Source organism: Ptychodera flava, chromosome 13 (assembly GCF_041260155.1).
Source record: "Ptychodera flava strain L36383 chromosome 13, AS_Pfla_20210202, whole genome shotgun sequence".
NCBI classification, from domain to species: Eukaryota; Metazoa; Hemichordata; class Enteropneusta; family Ptychoderidae; genus Ptychodera; species Ptychodera flava.
This window is the reverse complement of record NC_091940.1, coordinates 2,014,533-2,034,880: the sequence shown is the minus strand read 5'-3', so window position 1 is coordinate 2,034,880 and position 20,348 is coordinate 2,014,533. Positions and strand designations below refer to the sequence as shown.

The 20,348-nt window shown below is 35.9% G+C and overlaps 1 protein-coding gene across 4 annotated transcripts in view; it reads left to right on the top strand.

The window, feature by feature from the left end:
* The first annotated feature begins 1,776 nt into the window (after positions 1–1,776).
* The window catches only part of LOC139147064 (glycine receptor subunit alpha-2-like), a 32,144-nt gene continuing 13,572 nt past the window's right edge, over positions 1,777–20,348 (top strand). Inside the window, exons 1-6 of one of the 4 annotated variants that reach the window (XM_070717919.1) lie at positions 1,777–1,920; positions 6,577–6,698; positions 8,234–8,301; positions 9,703–9,926; positions 14,730–14,812; positions 20,165–20,299. In XM_070717919.1, coding sequence (XP_070574020.1) covers positions 1,841–1,920; positions 6,577–6,698; positions 8,234–8,301; positions 9,703–9,926; positions 14,730–14,812; positions 20,165–20,299 — 712 coding nt within the window. In that variant the 5' untranslated portion in view covers positions 1,777–1,840. Of the gene's footprint in view, positions 1,925–6,576; positions 6,699–8,233; positions 8,302–9,699; positions 9,927–14,729; positions 14,813–20,164; positions 20,300–20,348 lie in introns of all 4 variants that reach the window. The other 3 variants (XM_070717917.1, XM_070717920.1, XM_070717921.1) reach the window with 3 other exon arrangements.

The following is a 20,348-nucleotide window of genomic DNA, read 5'->3' as shown; positions in this document are numbered from 1 at the left end:
AGCACAGTGATATGCGCGAAATATGATTGTTGACACAATCCCAACGTACGATGAATCATGGGGTAGTGTAGTCCTCTTCTGCTATTATATTTGACAGTGAAGCAATCATAGAATCCAGTCATCAAAAGCAAACAAGCTTAAGGAAATCGATTTCGAGCAAGGTGAGTGAACTCTGTCATTTTCCTACTGGGAAAGTCAGTCGCTACATCTCTCGGGTTTATACATCTTTCCAAAATTTTATGAAGTCAAGTAAGGCATCACATCAATGGGATCTGTATAAGCAAAGTACATGAAACAGACGTGTGATAGAAACACATAAACATGTGTCTGACGATACCATTCAAGTATAAAATGGTTCCTCTAGAACTTTAAGTATTGCAGGGTAATTTTAAATAACGGAAAATACAAGCGATTATTTGTTGGAAAATTAGCAATGGAATTTGTATCAGATTTTTCGAATAGTTTTCTTAATTATCAGCGAGTATTTCAGTGCTTTTCACTGATCTCGCAATATGTTGACACAGTTATTGAAACAATCCATAAAATGTTAATTAAGTACTATAAATACATATTATAAATGTATGTCGGGTTCAGTAAGACGGTATGTACGTACGTATCTATGTATGTAGGTAGGTTGGTATAGGTAGGTAGGTAGGTAGGTAGGTAGGTAGGTAGGTATGTATGTATGTATGTATGTATGTATGTATGTATGTATGTATGTATGTATGTATGTATGTATGTATGTATGTATGTATGTATGTATGTATGTATGTATGTATGTATGTATGTTGTCCGCTGAGATTCTTTGAACAGCAGAAATATTAGGCCTAACTGTTGACCTTGAATGATAGAGTAATTTTCGAAGTTGGTCTTTGGGTGCTTGGTAACCTCATTGCTGATTCATATTTGCTCAAATAAAGACTAAAATTATGAACACGGCAGCATAGCATATTGCTCACTTTTATAGCATTGTAGTCATGTACGCTAACATTAGACATAGTCTCAAAGGCGATATCACGTGATTTATTTAACCCTGTTGGTGTCTGAACCTCATTTCCTGAAGGATTCACGAGCTAGTACAAGTTCACTCTTTTTACTTTTGGTCTATCGATAGTCTCCTTAACATTGTGATAAAACAGGGTAGCAAAGCTCATTGTATCCTGAAGGTCTCCATTGCTTATCTGTAGGCCTAGTATTTCTATGTTATCGGGGAAGTAATTCACGCTGTCTCGCCAATTGCCCACCCAGTCATGAATGACAACATCTGGAAAAGAAATTGATTTCACACAAAATGAACTATGTGCATGTGCGGAAGCTGCTAACGACAGACGAATACGTTGTCTTTTATCAGTGCAATAAAAGTGGTTCTAGATGAAATTCAACATTAGAAAAGTATAGTTACATGACATAGGTCTTTGTTAGCAGCACAAAGCTACCATTTACGTCTATTGCAATTTACATTACTTTCATTTTAATGATATGAGAACATAGTGCTTCTCGACAGACAAAGAAAATAACACATGTATGTATGTATGTATGTATGTATGTATGTATGTATGTATGTATGTATGTATGTATTTGTGTGTATGTGTGTGGGTATATATGTGTGTGTGTGGTGTACAGGATTGGTAAATGTAGGCTCTGTATCTATTTGCTCAATATGTTACGAAGCGAGATGCATTTGATATGCTCTATGCTCGTCAAAGTCCCTACAGTTCTGTGGCTTTGAATAAAGACCGCTAACTTAGGGAGTTCGTTTTCTTTCGGAGGCATAAAATTATAACGTCAGCGTTAGATTGACTGGATGACTTTTCTATCGCTGTGTTTGTAGACTACAAAGATGCATATTGACAGCTATATGGTGTGGTTTATATTGCTGATTCACGGCAGTTCACTGTTATGGCCATTATGTGACACACAGTAGGTACAGTTACTTATTTATCAGAACTAATTGGTTTCTATATCACGTTAATCTATTGATCAGGTGACCGATCTTGTCGGCTTTCAGAATAATTTTGTCAAAACACTCTTTTAGTAACACTATTTCACTGACGGGATCCAGTGACGGGGTATCAGTCATTGTATGGACTTCTGTTCTAGCAAATTTCGCTGACATGGTTTTTAACGTAGGTTTACATGATGCGACCCTTCCAGTGAAACCATTAATGCTAAGCATATGTTACGTTAAGCAATTGGATATAGTGAAAACAAACACCATGTTTAAAATACATAGGATATTTAAGTTTACTCAAACGCATGGTTAATTATTACCACAATGGGATTTAAAATTTGCAATCAAACCCAAGAAATTGAAGCTTTTTTAAATTTTCAAAGCGAAGTCCTTCATGTTCGTAGCACTAATTTAATTAGAAGCACGTGAACAGATTAACTTTGCGGAATTCTATCAACCTTTGCTATTTTATCGCTTTTGACATGACGAAATTCGCGTTCTACAAGTCTCCGTTCAACCACTGCATATCGTTAACCTCACCTGGACAATAATTGCTGACGGAAACACACGTTTGGACAATAGTTACTCTCTGAAACACATTACCTGGGCAGTATTTATGATGAAAGCGCTGAAAGTTGTTTTAGTTTTATGAATGTTTTTTTATCCACAACGAGTGTCTAACAACACTATGCTTTCGTAAATGAAATTGTGAAGATTCACATTATTTCTGCTCATCATGAAAATCGGTCGTTTTATGTATACTTCCATTTTTGTGCATTTATTGAATGGAATATTATCCCGGTGGTTCCTTTAAATAAAAACGTTTTTTTTTGTTTGAAGTCATGTCAGTAAAATGAATGGTATGACCCCGCATCATTAGCATTGGCACTCTATAATAGCTAATAGTTCTAATAGCTCTTCCGTAAACAGTTGCCGGTATACCCGTATCGAATCATAGCAATATTATGAGTTGACGATTACATAAGGCATCTGATGAGTAGCATGAAAAGCAGCTATTTATCAGACGCGGTTTGCACTGTACAAATGTCTCTTTGTTTTTAGTCCTCAGCTTTCTTTCAGCCAATCTTCATTCATCTTACACCAAGAAGTCAATTAGAATAATTAGTCAGTGACAGTAATTAGTCAGTAATACATCATTGACAATTCTGTATGAAACCAGATCAATGGAAATTATTGGCGCATTCAACTGTTATAGAGTTTATCCTCTGATATGTTAGTTGGCTATTACGCCTCAAACCGCCGTATCACGAATGTTAGTCGGCCAACTCGGTTCGTAGGTTAATTGCATTTAATGTTGAGTAAATGAAGCCAACGTGAGTTTTTCTAATGCAAGTGAAAATTATCCAAACTATCTTAGAAATCGATTAAAGGTAATTGCTGATGATAAACCAGAAATCAATTTTATGTACACTCCTAAAACCCTCAACTGTGTCAGAAGACACGAAATGTACAATAGGAAGTCACAATATCCGATTGGTCTGTCTCATTTCAATTCGTAAATGAGGGTATTTAAGAAGTTAAAGGTTCATTGTGTAAGGTATATGCATTATGGATTTAAGTCGACACGGACTGCCAACACCATTGGCTTTCATCTGTTATCGTTGCCTTATTGCCGATATCCTTTGTAACAAATATTATTGTCATCTAAACCTCGCCGCGTAATCAGCTTTCAATTTGTTTACGGTCGATTTCCAAAATACAGAAAGAGCCGTATATATGGCAAGTTTCAGTTTCAGCAATATCCAAATAGGTAATATGGCGTCGTTTTCCAATACTCAGTGAACGTAATTACACGAGGAAAAAAGTCATCGTTGATCCGTAAATCATGTCAATGTGTTTATTATGGCGATCTAATGTGATCCTGAAATGCCAATCAATCCAATTTAATAATGTCTCAATGGATAACACCCGTCTAACGATGAGTACAACTATGAATAGTTGGAATATTCATAAGATATTTTAACACTGAAAACACAAATGACTGTCAAATTATTGTTTCCGGATTATAATCAAGTAACATTGAGAGTAATACCTGCTATAAATTTCCTCACGTTCATGGGGTGAAAATGCTCCATTAATCTATAACTTGCAATGTCAAGATCAGAGATGAGAGGATCAGTCGTAATTAGCGTCTTTATCCAGTAAACATTGATCGTAATAAGCAGGAAAATCGCATTTGCACTTGTGTTTACAATATCCTACAAATTATCATGGTGCAGTTATCGCCAAATATGAAGCGTGGTTGTAAGGTTATTTTTGCTAGTAAATATAGAACAGTGAGATTGTGATTGAAATCTAGATAACATTATCGTTCTTTCCCAATAAGACGCTTAACCTTCGATGGCCAGTCGCGTAAACTCTCCCTACGTATGTTGTTACAATCTGCCGTTATGATTATCGGTTGATACTCAGCTGGCAGAGTATTATCAACAAAAAGGACATTTTGATAATCTCAATCGAAAGCTGACGTTGCTTCCCTCACCTTTGACCCAATGGGACTACTAATTGTTAATAGAGTTAACGGATGTGTTTTTGGTTAAGCTTATGAATGTAATTCTGTTTTCCATACGATACTACGATAGTCACTTTAACGTGTGTTTGATCACCTTATTCCGTTTTTTTTTTAAGCTGATCATCTGATTTTATGTTTCTTACTGATCAAGAAGCCTTGCTCTGTGTACAGAAAATGTCTCTATATTTATTCATTGCAATCTGCGAGGTGGCGCTTTGTACATCGAATAAGGTGTAAATATTTTAACTTCTCCGGTACAAATGAACTAACAGAAGACCTAATCATGTGATCTTTATTAGAGTCAAATATTAGACAACTCTCTACACATTTGAGCACTGTCGTCTTTGATTCACGCGTTCCCGACCAGTTTTATTCCTAACTTCTTATTTGCCATAATAAAATCAATTTAGTTTTCTCGGACATGGAATTAATCCTGGATTATCATTTCCGATCATGAAATACATTTAAAACTGAAAAGTATTCAAAACTAGAAGGAAGCACATTTCTAATGTTCCACTGTTCCTAAGGATTAGTCTACCTATCATAAAATACTCACACGCAGACATTTAAGGCCCCGATGTGAAGTGAGTGCAATATCTCACACGGTGTCATCTTTGCACATATGCCAAAGTAGCCAGCCAAAGTAGTCGGTCGAAGTAGTCAGCCAGTGTAGTCAGCCAGTATAGTCAGCCAAAGTAGTCAGCCAATGTAGTCAGCCAATGTAGTCAGCCAGTATAGTCAGCCAAAGTAGTCAGCCATTGTAGTCAGCCAGTGTAGTCAGCCAATGTAGTCAGCCAATGTAGTCAGCCAATGTAGTCAGCCAATGTAGTCAGCCAATATAGTCAGCCAGTGTAGTCAGCCAAAGTAGTCAACCAATGTAGTCAGCCAATGTAGTCAGTGTAGTCAGCCAATATAGTCAGCCAATGTAGTCAGCCAGTATAGTCAGCCAATGTAGTCAGTGTAGTCAGCCAATATAGTCAGCCAATGTAGTCAGCCAATGTAGTCAGACATAGTAGTCAGTGTAGTCAGCCAATATAGTCAGCCAATGTAGTCAGCCAATGTAGTCAGCTAGTATAGTCAGCCAAAGTAGTCAGCCATTGTAGTCAGCCAGTGTAGTCAGCCAATGTAGTCAGCCAATGTAGTCAGCCAATGTAGTCAGCCAATATAGTCAGCCAGTGTAGTCAGCCAAAGTAGTCAACCAATGTAGTCAGCCAATGTAGTCAGTGTAGTCAGCCAATATAGTCAGCCAATGTAGTCAGCCAGTATAGTCAGCCAATGTAGTCAGTGTAGTCAGCCAATATAGTCAGCCAATGCAGTCAGCCAGTATAGTCAGCCAGTGTAGTCAGCCAATGTAGTCAGGCAATGTAGTCAGCCAATGTAGTCAGCCAGTGTAGTCAGCCAAAGTAGTCAACTAATGTAGTCAGCCAATGTAGTCAGCCAATGTAGTCAGCCAGTGTAGTCAGCCAATGCAGTCAGCCAATGTAGTCAGCCAATGTAGTCAGCCAGTGTAGTCAGCCAATGTAGTCAGCCAATGCAGTCAGCCAATGTAGTCAGCCAATGTAGTCAGCCAATGTAGTCAGCCAATGTAGTCAGCCAGTGTAGTCAGCCAGTGTAGTCAGCCATTGTAGTCAGCCAATGTAGTCAGCCAGTGTAGTCAGTCAAAATGGCTGAATATGGTTGTAATGCCCTTTATTAAAAACCCGATCAAGCAAGTATTTTTGAAATTGGGTACATTAGGTACGACTAATACTGTACAACGGTAATGTTCAATTGCTCAGTATCACATGTGTAACGTCGACGGTCGGCTTTTTACTACAAAAACACAAGATATAGCTTGTGATAACAAGACTAGTTGTAATTTGAAGTAATGACTTTTCGACGTAAATGCATTTCTGTAGATATTATTTCGAAAGTATTAATGTCTCTAAGTATTGCGTAGATTAATTTTGAAGGGTGATTTTCTGACAACCATTTGATCGATAAGGAGAATTTTTACTTTAGATCTCTTTTTTAAAATTGCTTACGCATACAGAAATTCTTGTCTTGCTGCCAAATAAGATATATTGTATTACATTACGTTTGACAAATACAGGAATCTCATAGAGAGATCAAGGAATTCAGATGATGTTGAGTATGGTAAAACCAGAAATCTAACTCATATGCTCGATGATATACTGAAGCAATACGACATGCGAATAAGACCCAATGCCAACGGTAAGTGTATATAGTGAATAGCAATACCTGGTATTGGTCATTTATTCCAAACTTTCTGTACTGAGTCAGTCGGCAATTTTAATGGCTGATTTTAAATATCATTAATCGTAAAGGAACTAGAGACGACCTCAGATAAAACATAGACTCTGGATAAAGTGAAAAAGACTCCTGATTCTATCATGTCTGCAAAAGTGTCGCATTAAATGCGTCCCAACCTCATCTGGTTACACGTTCGTGTGGTATATTTATCTAGTACCGTTTCGTATAATATACATTTCCTTACTTTGAATTTAACATCTGTGAGATTAGTCTGGCCATTAGAAAGACATTGTCTTTGTAAACGATGAGGAACAAAACAGTTAGAGGTGATAATGTGATCAATGACTCTACTGTATATACTTGCCCTGAAACAATAGATCACACTATATGGATGTAAAAGATTGGATGTTATGATTCATTTGAATGATTAATATAAGCACATGATCCTAAAGGCATATTTTAATAACATGGATCATTGTGTCGAAACGACGCGGTACTTGACACAGTTTCAGTAGCTTTACTTATTAATTGGCTCATGTGACACTTTGTGAAGCTTGTCAAGACCAAAGTCATATTTAATTTATCGGCCTGATGAATTATAAAACTGTAATCAATATAAAATTTGCTTCAGAAAAGGAGAGTGAAGTTAACGATATGCTTGTTTCAAACAAATGATTTAAAAACTAAATGGGTGAAAGTTATGCCTTGTGTTTAATAAGTAAACGAGGTTACGGAAAGCTGAGTAAAAACTATGTAAAGCCTGTGGCGTTACTTAATTGAGGACATGTGACTACCATGTGTTACACAGCCTTCTATCTCCAGTTAACATCAGATGTAGAACATAGACAGACGTCCAAAATTAAACGTTCACAGGCAGGCCAGACGGTCCCACTGACTATAGCAGCTACACACCGGTTTATTTCCGAGTCTAGACTATGTATTTTGCGTTATTTACAACAAAAATACAACTTCAAGACAGCTCTAATATTAAAACTGTAAATAACAAATGAAAGTTCTCAACTTATGTGTAAGTATACGTAGTTTCTTTGACCAGATCATCTCTCTTCTTTCTTCATGTTGAATGTTAAAGGCCAGAGACTTAATACCCGGTATCAAGTTTAATCCCGTTCACTTTGACATTCACGGGCGGGATCGAATGTTTCTGTCTTTGTAAATTACGGTCACGATTAGTGTGCACAGGAGGTTGTAAACAGGCCAATGTGTTGACATGCAGACAACAGGTTATACGTAACTGAATATAACGGCGAGACCAGTACACTGAGAAAAACGTTTCATGAAACCCTGCTTGTAGCAATAACAGATGCTGGTCAATATTTCTCATTTTATTTATCGAGGTAATACGAGTACATAAACGAGATACGTGTCTGAGTCAGGAATATACCTTGAAAAACAATGAATAACAATTTCTTGTATCAGTTTGCATTGAAAGGAAACCTTCTAGGTTAACTTGATATTGTATTAATTATTTTTCACAGGTCCAGCGGTTCAAGTTCATTATGATATATTTATTGTGAGTGGGTTTGATTCTATAACCACATCAATGGTACGTATAATACTGGCTGGTGCATGAAGAAGCCTTTCCTTCCGAGTGTCCTCTCTGAATAAAAGCTAGTTGTTCAGCCAACATGGCCATCAAGGGTCACATTTGACTTGTACTGAGATCTGTCAAACGTAATACAAATTCAATGGGTCTCTTTCAAATGGAAGTAGGGCAATAATAATAGCGTTTCAGAAAGACTCGTATTTCTCGAAACAGATTTCATTTTGAAGTAAATCCTTATGGAATATCCGAAAATGAAATATTGATGTAGTTATCGTTCGCCATAAAAAACAATAAAGTAGATACAATGCATTCTATTGTTTGCCAGTCATGCATATCTTTTATTGGAAAATGTAATGAACATACTTTATCCATTTCAAAATTGAACGTTATGCATCAGTGTACATTGACAATCAGCATTGACACCCGGTACAAGGATGTTCACTGTCTGTAAACAATCTTCACGTTATCGGCAAGGTTAATTCCATTTCATTATCGACAGGTTCAGCATTTTTGAAATGGAGATTAGACTCATTTGAAAACAAAGCAAGCAATATGTATATTTAAGAATGTTGCACTGAAAGATTCATTTAAAATATGTGTCAGTTGGTCATGTCCAACAAATAGCACGTATTGGGATTATTGTGTTCTCATCAGTCATATTACATTACGCGCTTAACAGAGGTCACGTTTCCGGTTTCTTCTCCTCGCAACATTTTGTCAACTTAACATAAATCCATTGATCTTCATGGATACATGTAGTTTACTGTTCGCAAAGATTACATTTAGCGTTCTGATTACATTCTAAATTACGACTGATATGAAGATTAAAATTCCCTGGAGCCCGATTCAATCTTGCCTTATTACAGAAAACCATTAGATTCTCCGACAATAAATATTAAAATGTACTAATTCTGTCACGGTTAATGGGCCATCAACGTTACACGAGAATCCGTGTATTTTATCATGGGGGTTTACCTAACTGCTTCTTTCAATGGATCGTGAACGTTTCAGCTCAACTGCAGAACACTGACTCTCGTACCTTGTAAAGGATACACTACTTTGACTCAATGCCGTGAGGGGTTGTAGCTGATATTTGTATCCATTTCTCAGCCCAATCAGAACGCACGCCATCAAAAACTGCACTTCTCACTAAAACCTACACACAAAGGGCCGGGAGTATTGCCACATTTGCTTTTAAACAATATTATCACCTTAAAGTCTTGAAACAAACACTTGTAGTCTTACGAAATATTTACGAAAGCACATAAATACAAAAAACTTGTACAAATTGAACACGATTATAAATACCACGTTTTGATGATATAGATGTTTACAACTATCATCGTGGAATTGTTAACGCTTTTCATACGATCGTTTTAATTATTTTTTCTGTTTCAGCAGGATTATAACATTATGGCATTTATTAGGCAATACTGGAATGATCCAAGACTTGCATTTGAAAATGGTGACGATTACAGTTTGAATGTGAATCAGAAGATGCTTGAATTGATATGGGTTCCTGATATGTATATCATCAACGAAAAGGCTGGCGAACTTCATGAATTAACTGTTGCAAACAAAGCCCTGCGTATTTATCCAAATGGTACGGTCTTGTACAGCATGAGGTAAGATGACTTATTTTTTTGTACTGAAAGAGGTTTTGTCGGTAACGGTGGTAATAGGTTACAGTGTTGGCCATGACAGTGTAGCACTAAAATTCGCATTATTGCTAGTAGTATTTTATTGGATTTATAACAATTTGTCTCTAGTTTGTCGCTTTCCTCAGCAATGTCGTATTTTCAGTATAAGTTTTAAAAACTTTGAAAATCACATAGTGAATGAATGAATTGGATTTCTAACAATTTGTCTCTAGTTTGTCGGTTTCCTCAGCAATTTCGTATTTTCAGTATAAGTTTTATAAACTTTGAAAATCACATAGTGAGTGAATGAATGCTGATAACTATTGCATAGAACAATAACAATTGAAATGACTTGGTGAAGCAAGTCATATTTGCAAAAATCATGCAACATTTAGTAGGAAAAAGAAGCCGTATAACATAATCGTGCTTGGCTGATTTATATATCATTAATATGTGTTTATAAAATATCTTTGCAAAAACCCCACATGCACAGATACGATTTGATTACATTGAAAACTTGGCTGCTGAGCGCTGATATACATAAAAAGTAATAAGTCATAGATGTGTTTTGTGTAACTGTTTAATAGACACAGTAAGAAATTCGTTATATTTTGTAGATTACGTAGTGTACTCAAGTAAGATGCTGATTTTTTAACTGCCATATGGAATAAAATGAACAAAATCAACATGTGGATTATTGTATAAAATTCTTGACCCGTTGGAATTTGACACTATCTTCTGTTGTATGTCAAAACATGTTTACAATTGAGAAACGTTGAATATCAAGGCCATAGCATCTTGTAATATTGAAACTAAAGACCTAATTAAGTTAAATGATTGAAATTGTAACCATTTGACTTAATGAAATGTTTCCTGATGTTTGAGCTGTAGTATTGAAAACCAGCAATGTACTATCTACGACCTAAGCTTATATTTGTATCTTGCAGTCGGTTTCTAATCTATTTCAAAACACTAAAATTTAACTTTTCAAATAAACGTAAATGGTTTCTCTTAAAGTCAAAATGATTTACGGAAAACTGTCTGACTTGGCTGGGCTTCTGAAATGTCATTACTAGAATTCTTGTAAAATATTCAAGAGAAGCTACCTACATCAAAGACGTTTCAAATGAAAGAAAAGAGGTGTTGAGAATGAAGGCCAAACGTGAAGGAGTTCAAAACAAAGAACTAATTTGTAAATATTTTGTTAGATCATAATTGTGATTCATCCATTTGTTGTTATCGATATCATAAAAGCCAGTGGGGGACATTAAAAATAATTATCTCGTGAGCACGAGATAGAAAGCTTTCGTGAGTGCGAGAAAGTTTCTTTTGCTCACAAGAAAGCCATTCGTGAACACAAAACAATTTTAATAACTTCTAACACACCCTACGGAATCCTATTTCTGATTGGAAAAACGTGATATTCATTGGTCACATGCTTAATAAGCTAGTTTTTATGTCTCCTACATATGAGTAAATGATGACTCAGTCGTTGCATACAGATATATAACTGCCCACTATATATCTCTTTGGCATTTCTCTAACCGCGAAGCCTGAGACTGGACACATCATTGTCTGAAGAAATGTAACATTGCAAGTTAGAAAAGGTAACGGTTGTATCAGTTAACTTCGTCAAAATTATACCCAGCTATTAGATCATGGCAAAATTATACCCAGTTATTAGATCATGGCAAAATTATACCCAGTTATTAGATCATGGCAAAATTATACTCAGTTATTAGATCATGGCAAAATTATACCCAGTTATTAGATCATGGCAAAATTATACCCCTCTATAAGATCACAGGAGGACCACGTATATGTGAGATTATTATATGCTTGAACAAATGGAGTCTAGCTACCTGCGTGATGTTGTAATGTCTATATTTACATTTGCACCTGAGACATGAATTATCAAATTTACTAAGCGATGCACTCAAAGTTTTATTGAAAAAAGTCACAGACCTACGAATTACACGTTCTTTTTTATTACGCTATGTCCATTATACATTTTAAATGAATGTGAGAAGTGGCCATTTAAAAACTAATGAGTTTAATGTATACTTTTTGCATCGCAACTCACTATCGCAAGACAACAATTTTACAGCATTATAAAATGTGATTAAAAAATTTGAAATTGTGTGATCGATTAATCGATTTGGTTGATGTGTTATCCATCCTATTTCTTACAGTCTATTCCAGTGGGCGGTTTATGAATATGCATAAGCGTTGTTTAGATCAAGTTTACAGACTTATTAGAAGAGAGAAATTAATGAAATTTTCATTTTCACTTCCCATCTGGGTTCTTATCAAGCATTCACTTAAACTAGAATCTATCTGTGAAAAATCAATTTTATATTTTAAAACTTATATTATTGAAAAGAACCCCAAAACGAGGAAAATGGCAAGAATGAATATGCTGAAATTTTTAGTGACCCATTTCTGCCGGCCGAATTCGTCAAATAAAGTAAATAATGTGTGCAATTGTCTGTAGTGGCAAGAACTATAAATGTTTAGAAAATATTTGTAGTTAACGTGAAAATTTCACGTAGAACTTGTAAAGAATAGCAACATTGGTCAAAATATTACGCAATTCATTGCTTCGGTCAATGGAGATTCCATCTGTGTGACGTGTAGACATCCAGATCTTTGACATTTAAAAAAAGTGATCTAAATTAGACCGAGACGAGACCCGAGGGACTATAGAATTCAACACCCGAGTTTCATTTACATATGGCTCACTGTATTCCTTAACAACTAAATGCCTCAATGCAGATATTAGTCTTGCGTACTTAAGTAGAATTGAAAATTCATCTACTTTTTGTTCTATTTTCACCTTGGCATGCAAGTGTACTGCTTTTGATATTTGAGAAATGTTATGCATCCTGTAGAATGTTTCATAATGTAATATCCCGTGACAAGAATAACTGTAACTGCAATGCCTGAAATCTCGTATACGAATTATTTACACTGATATTAAACACTGGCTTAAGCCGTGCATTTCTTCGATTGATTAGATTTTCTTTGTATGTGCATAATTATTTCTGATATGAACGAAAACAATATTATATTACCATACCCTCTCCGTCGCATTTTAATAGGTCGAGCTGAACCACGTGACAGACCTCAAATTTACAGTAATGATTTGTTTACATGCTCATGAATATGAATAATGATATTAACACCGTCACTTTACAGCTAAAACGTAAATTGTGATTTGTACGAAGATCATAATCTGTCACAAAATAACATGAAGTACATGTGGGCTAAGATTAGACACTTTTTTCCCAAGAAATCTCCTGATTTGCAAAATTTTTACAACGCGCGTGACAGTGTGTCGCGTATTGCACAAGTTCTGGGGCCCTGTTTTCTTTCGCGTGGGAAATTTTCTTAAATTTTGACAGTTTATGGAAATAACATTCTCCACCCTGACCATTAACGTTTATTTATAAAACCAAAATTAAGGCAAGCCTCGCCCATTAATTTTGACTTTCCTCTCGCGCCTGCGCATTTATAAACGTTAATAGTGAGGGCGTCGCCCTTAACTTTTATAATAACACGCGAAATCAACATTTTCACAGTCAATCACAGTGCTCATCACTCTTTCTTTTGCACATAAATGAAATCAGCCTGTCTATATCATGTAATAATGCTGACCGATAGTGATTGACTCAGTTTTACACGTAAATTCAAGTAACAATAACATTGTCCCGATATCTTTGGTTACTTCATTTCTAGTACACTGCCTACTATCTTGGGTTACTTAGTACACTGCCTTCTTGTGTGCTTTTCTGGCTCACGCAGCACGACATACAATGCCATGCTCAAAAGGCTACATGTATTTTGTGCTCACAAAGTATCTCGTGCTCGCGAGAAATTGTCTTGCGCTCACGAGAAGTAAAAATATCGGCTGTCAAAGTGTTAACTTTGGTTCGAGTAATACCGTTGTAAAGGAAATAATCCCTCACAAATGTAACTATGTGTACTCTGATAGTGAACATGTTATGTCAATAATCAGTACAAAGAAATCTGACAACATTCCAAACTTTGGACAGTATGGTAGCATTCAAGGAAGTTTCAACGATTTAACAAATGAAAGTAAATTATCTCGACCTACACCAAGCGAAAGGGATACATTATAGGCTAACGTGATGCCAGGAGATGTTCAAAATTTACTGATACATCACTGCAACATTCTTGCTGATACGATAAACACATTAACCAAAGCAAGCATCTTAAAATGATGAAATTGATATATTACAAATTACAAGTTAAGAAAGGCAGATCCAAATTGTGTTGACAAGATTTTGGAATGATTTTATGTTACATGTACTGTAGGGCACACCTACAGGGTACAGTACCCTCGACACAATTAGTGACGACATAATTATATCGTGCTAATGATAAAGTTTCTCTTGCTCACGAGATAACTATGTTTTTACTTTCTTTTTAAAATGTCCCTTACTGATAGTAATACTAGTCCCTACTGGTTGCGCACGTGCTTTCCTTGTCATATCAATAAAATATGAGATACTATTAGATGAAAGATGCCCAACAAAACAACACTGGAATCGCATTGCCTGAACAGCAATGGGAAATAGCAGAGCATGCAGAGATGAAACATCAAATTCTTGTTGAATGAGTGAAATCTATCCGTCATTTATTACTTTCCAGAAGGCGACGAGAACAATGTTTGGGTTGCTGGTTTTAAATACCACAGTATTTCAAAGAATTGTGCCAAAAATAAAACGTATCAAATTAAGTTTTAATGATGTTATATAACTTCAGATTGAGTCTAACCTTGGCATGCAATATGGATTTACGAAAATATCCGATGGACAGTCAAGTATGTCATTTGGAAATGGAAAGTTGTAAGTATTTATCATCAGTTGTAGCTCTTTCTTGTTCCATTTTGACCAACAGCACGTGGCTTATTCTTTCTATTTGTTCACGTGGCCTCATCTGGAAAAAAGTCGTTCATGAACATTAATGTGAACATGATGAATAGCATTAAAACATACAAAGCTACATATTTGTTCATTGCAATCAACAAGACCTAAGAAAGCAACATCAAGGTATTAATTTGCACGGTCACTCTACCCCATACCGTGGTATTAGTATATCGGTTATACAGTTTACTGTTCAATCTTATGAAGTAACGTAAAAGACATGGTATTGAGAAATCAGTGGGGGAAGTATCGTAAAAGACATGGTATGGAGAAATCAGTGGGGATTCTGGGGAAGTATATAAAAATGTGATGCGCGCTGTGTTAAAGACGTTTACGAATCTCCATTGATGTTAACGAAACGAGACAGTGATATCAATGAAACGAGATACTGATATCATTGAAACGAGACAGTAATGTCAATGAAACGAGACACTCATATCCATGAAACGAGACACTGAGATCATTGAAAAGAGACAGTGATATCAATGTAACGAGACACTCATATCAATCACACAAGACAGTCATATCATAGTCATATCACTGATATCAATGAAACGAGAAAGCAATATCAATGAAAAGTATGAGTGAAGATTTACAGACACCTGTAATATATTATTTCAAATTTGCAAAACAATTTTTTGATAGTGGGTGGGGTTTCACAAAATAATCCACATGAGACTAGTTTAATAGTTTTAAAAGAAAATTTGTCAAAATAATGATAACACTAATTTGCACAGGCAAACCATAAAATATACTGTCCTTTCCAGCGATAAACTCTGTAGTGATTTCGATTCGGTGCATATGTACACAACCTTGTAATAATTGTGCGTTCCCATTGACTGATTGGTGTATCTAATGTCAAAATTTTGTTTATGAATTAGAAAAAAAACAGTTATTAAACATCGAACACAACTAATGTTACTGAAGGGGAAAATCAGTATTGTAAATCCAAAATGAATGATTACAGAGTACTTTTCTGTGGATACACGTCAAATCCACTGCCTCCATGAAGTAACGTAGAGATTAACAGTATGAGGCAAGTAGGTGCTGGATTCGACGATTTGAGAAAAATGGCGTGATGTTTTAGTTCGCATCGAGTGAGTTGACGTAAAAGTTGGATTCCAATAATAGAACCATTGTTTAGGGTAACATATGGTAGAGGAGTATTGTAAACCACAACACGTGTAATTGTTTTGTATCTGAATATTCATGTTTAGATCCAAAGTGTGATGTCCGCCGTCAGGCACTCGACGCCATGCGGCACTCCGACTGCTGGCAGTGCTGCCAATTCACTTGCTTAATGTCTATTCATGAGGTTAATCATGACAATTAAGGGCATGTTCCGACACAGCACGGTTACAATCTGGCGTGGCATTCGGCAATTTTTGATAATGATTTGCTCCCTAGTTAGTAGCAAATGCTGTGCAGAAACACTGTAAAGGCAACGACGTAATAGTATGGATACAGAATTAAGGAAGTAACTCATTTTATCCTGACAAAAAGCCTTTCATATTATGAATTGTCGATTAAATGACGATAGATGCCACTACCGCAATTTTGAAAGCTGTAAAATGACCAAAATTGATGGCAATGCGATAGCCATGTAGTTACAACATGTAATTGAAATTACGGATGATCTGTAAGTTTGAATGTTATTGTCAAATTCCAAGATTTGTCCGAAAAAAAGTGTCAACGTATAGTTCTTGACAAAAACAGTTAAATACTTGACATTTACAATGGTGTATGAGGAGCATGGACTGAAACCAGAAAAAGTTGGTTGGATAACATTCAAGTATCGCAGGTAGCTCTTTTTAGATTATTTGAGTAAATCCAACCGTTAGACATTTTTTTCTTTTGTGATTAGATGGAAAAAAGGTGTGGATTTTGTGCTTTGTCGATTTGGGACTAAATTTATGGATTTGTGAGTTTTTGTTTGATATTCATTTTAACAGGAACACGAAAAAAATCATTAATTTTTGAGTGACAGAGTTCTGGCTAGTTCCTAGGAATTTTAATTTTCCGGGAAATGATGATGAAAAGCTATGACAGTTCGAGCAAGTCGTGAAGTTTATAAAGGTCAAAGGTCAAATCTGGTCATCCTGTTATGTGGGAGCTATGGTTGGCAGGTTGTAGAGTTCAGCTTGCCCCGAGGAGATCCGGGTCAAATGTTGCTTTTGGTATATCACGGTCCCTCATATGAGTTCACGGGACGTAGAGGTTTTTTAGAAGATAAAAACACTCGACGGAATATCAGTTCACAAATATACATTTAGACCTTTAAACAATCAAGATATTCATACATAATAATAGGGCGAGCACAAGATATGCACCTGAAAGTCCTGACATGCAAAAACCACCAGTACCCACTTGTTGAGTAGTAAATTTGTATGCGCATCAATAATACTGACGTGTTAAGTGAGTATTGGCTTTGCATTAAACCAGGAATGGCTGGCTTATAAGGCGCCATTAACTTTTACCGTTACATTTTACATTTAACTTTTATCACTTGAAAATGTCAAAGACAGATTAAAGGGATTAAAGGGATTGGTCGACACGACCTCGGACATATCCCTTGCTATTTGTTTGCAAACAGTGTTCTAAGGGGTAAGGGATTTGGTTAATATCTAATTTACTGATCGTTGAATAACAGATGACGGTCTTCCTAGTTAATTTGTGGTCACCCAGCGGCAGTACTTATACAGACTTGGTCGTTCTGATTTCTTCTTATCAATATCCCTAAAAAAAAAAATGTTGACCACCTAAAGCTTCTCAAAGTATCACTGCTAACCATGCGTAATGATAACAGGAGTCAGGGCCGTTTACTTGCTTGAAATTTCCATTTCTATAATTTGTTCGGCGCAGTAACATTCGTCATATTACGAAACACAAAGTCACGTCATAAGGTCCGTTATGCTGTCGGTACTCACTAAAAGTTAAAGTGTTGTCTAATCTTACTGGAGGCATTCAGCGCAACTTTAGTACTGCATCAAAAATCTACTCAGTGTGTGTTCCAAGAGAGTTCAAATAACAATGGCCTTACTCTGTTGTGAATGTAACAGCTCGTTCCACGTACATTATGAATGAATTTCATGAATTCAATTTGCGAGGTTTCGTGATAATTGCACCAGGTCGGACCGCTGAGTATTGAAAACATCGACTTGTCAAGATAATTAGGGGGACTTTGACAGTCGGAATGTGTTAATGGACTATGAAGATATTTATCTTGTCGTTGCCTTTCTCACTCTCTCAAGTGAAAATGAACAACAATCAGAGTTTGTAACATTCATGCTGCGATACCACTTATGTTTCTCAAACAACGGCGCCTGCAAAGATTTGCAATAGCAGTAATTTTACGATACATCTCCCGTTGAGCAGAAAGTATCTCACCGGTGTGAGTATTGCCGATTGGTATCAGTGACCACTCCTTTACAGATTGTACGAGGAAAGCTAGTCCAGAATACGTAGGTCATCAAGGAACGGTGAAAATTCAATCAATTAACATTATGAAACAACTACCTTGTCGACAAGGTCTAAGAAATCTTTAAAACAACTGATCATATAATGAACATAGTGAACTTTTGACAAAGTAAGCTGGATATAAAGATAGTCAGGAGAATAGATAGATACAGTCGGCATAAGAGCTATCAAGCTGAAATATATAACTTTTATCTTAGTACAGAAAATTTGGCGAGTAAACTTGTATAACGCGTAGAATTTCAAAAAAGGTCAAAGAGATGGTGTTCAAGGCTATAGTCAAAGATTGCAGTAACGCTCTAAAAATGGAAAACCCTAGGTGGTTTAGGTAAATCTTATAAGCTGACACGTTTGTTGTCGGGTTAGAGGAAATGTAACTTTTATGCCACTATATGCAATCCAATCACTGTGATCCTCGGCTGTAATCTGTAAATGTCTTCTAAAATTGTTTTATATTATGGGATAGATAAATCGTATGAAATTTTTATTTCTGAACATACAATCCTTACCGAACACGTAAATTTAAAACCACTTAGGAATAAGTGGTGTACTTGTTGGTATGCGTTACCTATTTTCACATAGTATTTTCATCTTATTGAGCATGAAAAGAAAGATTTGATCGTTTAACAATTTAATTTATCTGATTCAACAATAAGGAACAGAGTCAACCCTATAGGCAGAGCAATGTGTTTTATTTGCAGTGAAAAGGCATTTTCCTGGTAAATTTTATCATGTCAGAATCTATCGACAGAACCAATGAAAAAAATGAAGAATTCATTAAACAATACCAGCATTTGTATTTAAGAACATTATTTCAGCTAGCTTCCAATTAAGGAAGTTATCTGGCTGAATTTTTAAGATCATGGACAAACCTAGGAAAAGGCAAAGTTGTTTTCTGTGGGTAAAATAAGTGTCGGGTTTACTGTAGAGTAGTAAGGGGTGTAGGGTTTCGGGAAGCTTTTATGCTAATAGGAGAATCGCTGATATCACCATGTCACCATCCGTATTGACACCCTCTTCTCAATCAGTAAAACTCAGTATGAATACATCCATTACATCAATGTGTAAGTACTTTGCATTCATGTGTAGGTACATTCTTGTAAACTTCAGATGAGATCAAGATTCAAGGCCTGGAATTGATTTGCTGTAAGCGACAATAATAATATAATTATGTACGGTTCAGTGACGCAAGTTCAATTGACGAGCGTTATCACAATATTAATGTAAGCGTGACTAAGGTTTTGTTTGGACACGTCCTTAAAGTCTTAAGGCTGCCAAGAAAAATAACATTCTCAGATTTTTATGAATCCATACCCAACATGTATTTATAGGGAACAGAAGAATTACACAGCGTTCTATCAAATTAATGCACCTTCAAATGTAGCTAGCTATACAAAAATGTTTCACGGCAAAGCTAGATTCAACTGTGACTGTATGTGAGAGCTTATAAATATTCCGCTTTTCAACTTCTTCTGTCACATCGCTGCTTTCCAATTAACTTTCCACTGTAAGCCATTATCACAATTCATTAAGTTAGCTCTTCCGACGAGAAGTCAGAGATTTCTCATAAGGCGCAAACTGATTTTCTCATGGGGCTCCTACGCATTTGGTAAATGGCATCTGGTAGTTTACAAATTATATTGTAGGGACCATTATAATGAAGAATAGTGCAAATTTTCGTACTGTTTCACCTCCTTTCAAATTTTACCATTACAAATGATCAATTTTGCCACTATGCTGTACTAAAATACTTGGTATTTCAAATAATTACTTATTGTGTGATTGTGTTGTATTTATTAGACGGATATCGAACACACGATGTTGTATTCAAATGGAAAGGAGGAAAGCCAGTTTCCATAAATGGAGCTATAGAAATACCAGAATTTGTCCTACATGACATTCAGACAACAGAATCAGTCAATGAATACACCACTGGTGAGTTAAATACGACATGCAAATTATCTTTCCTTGACCGAAGATGGAT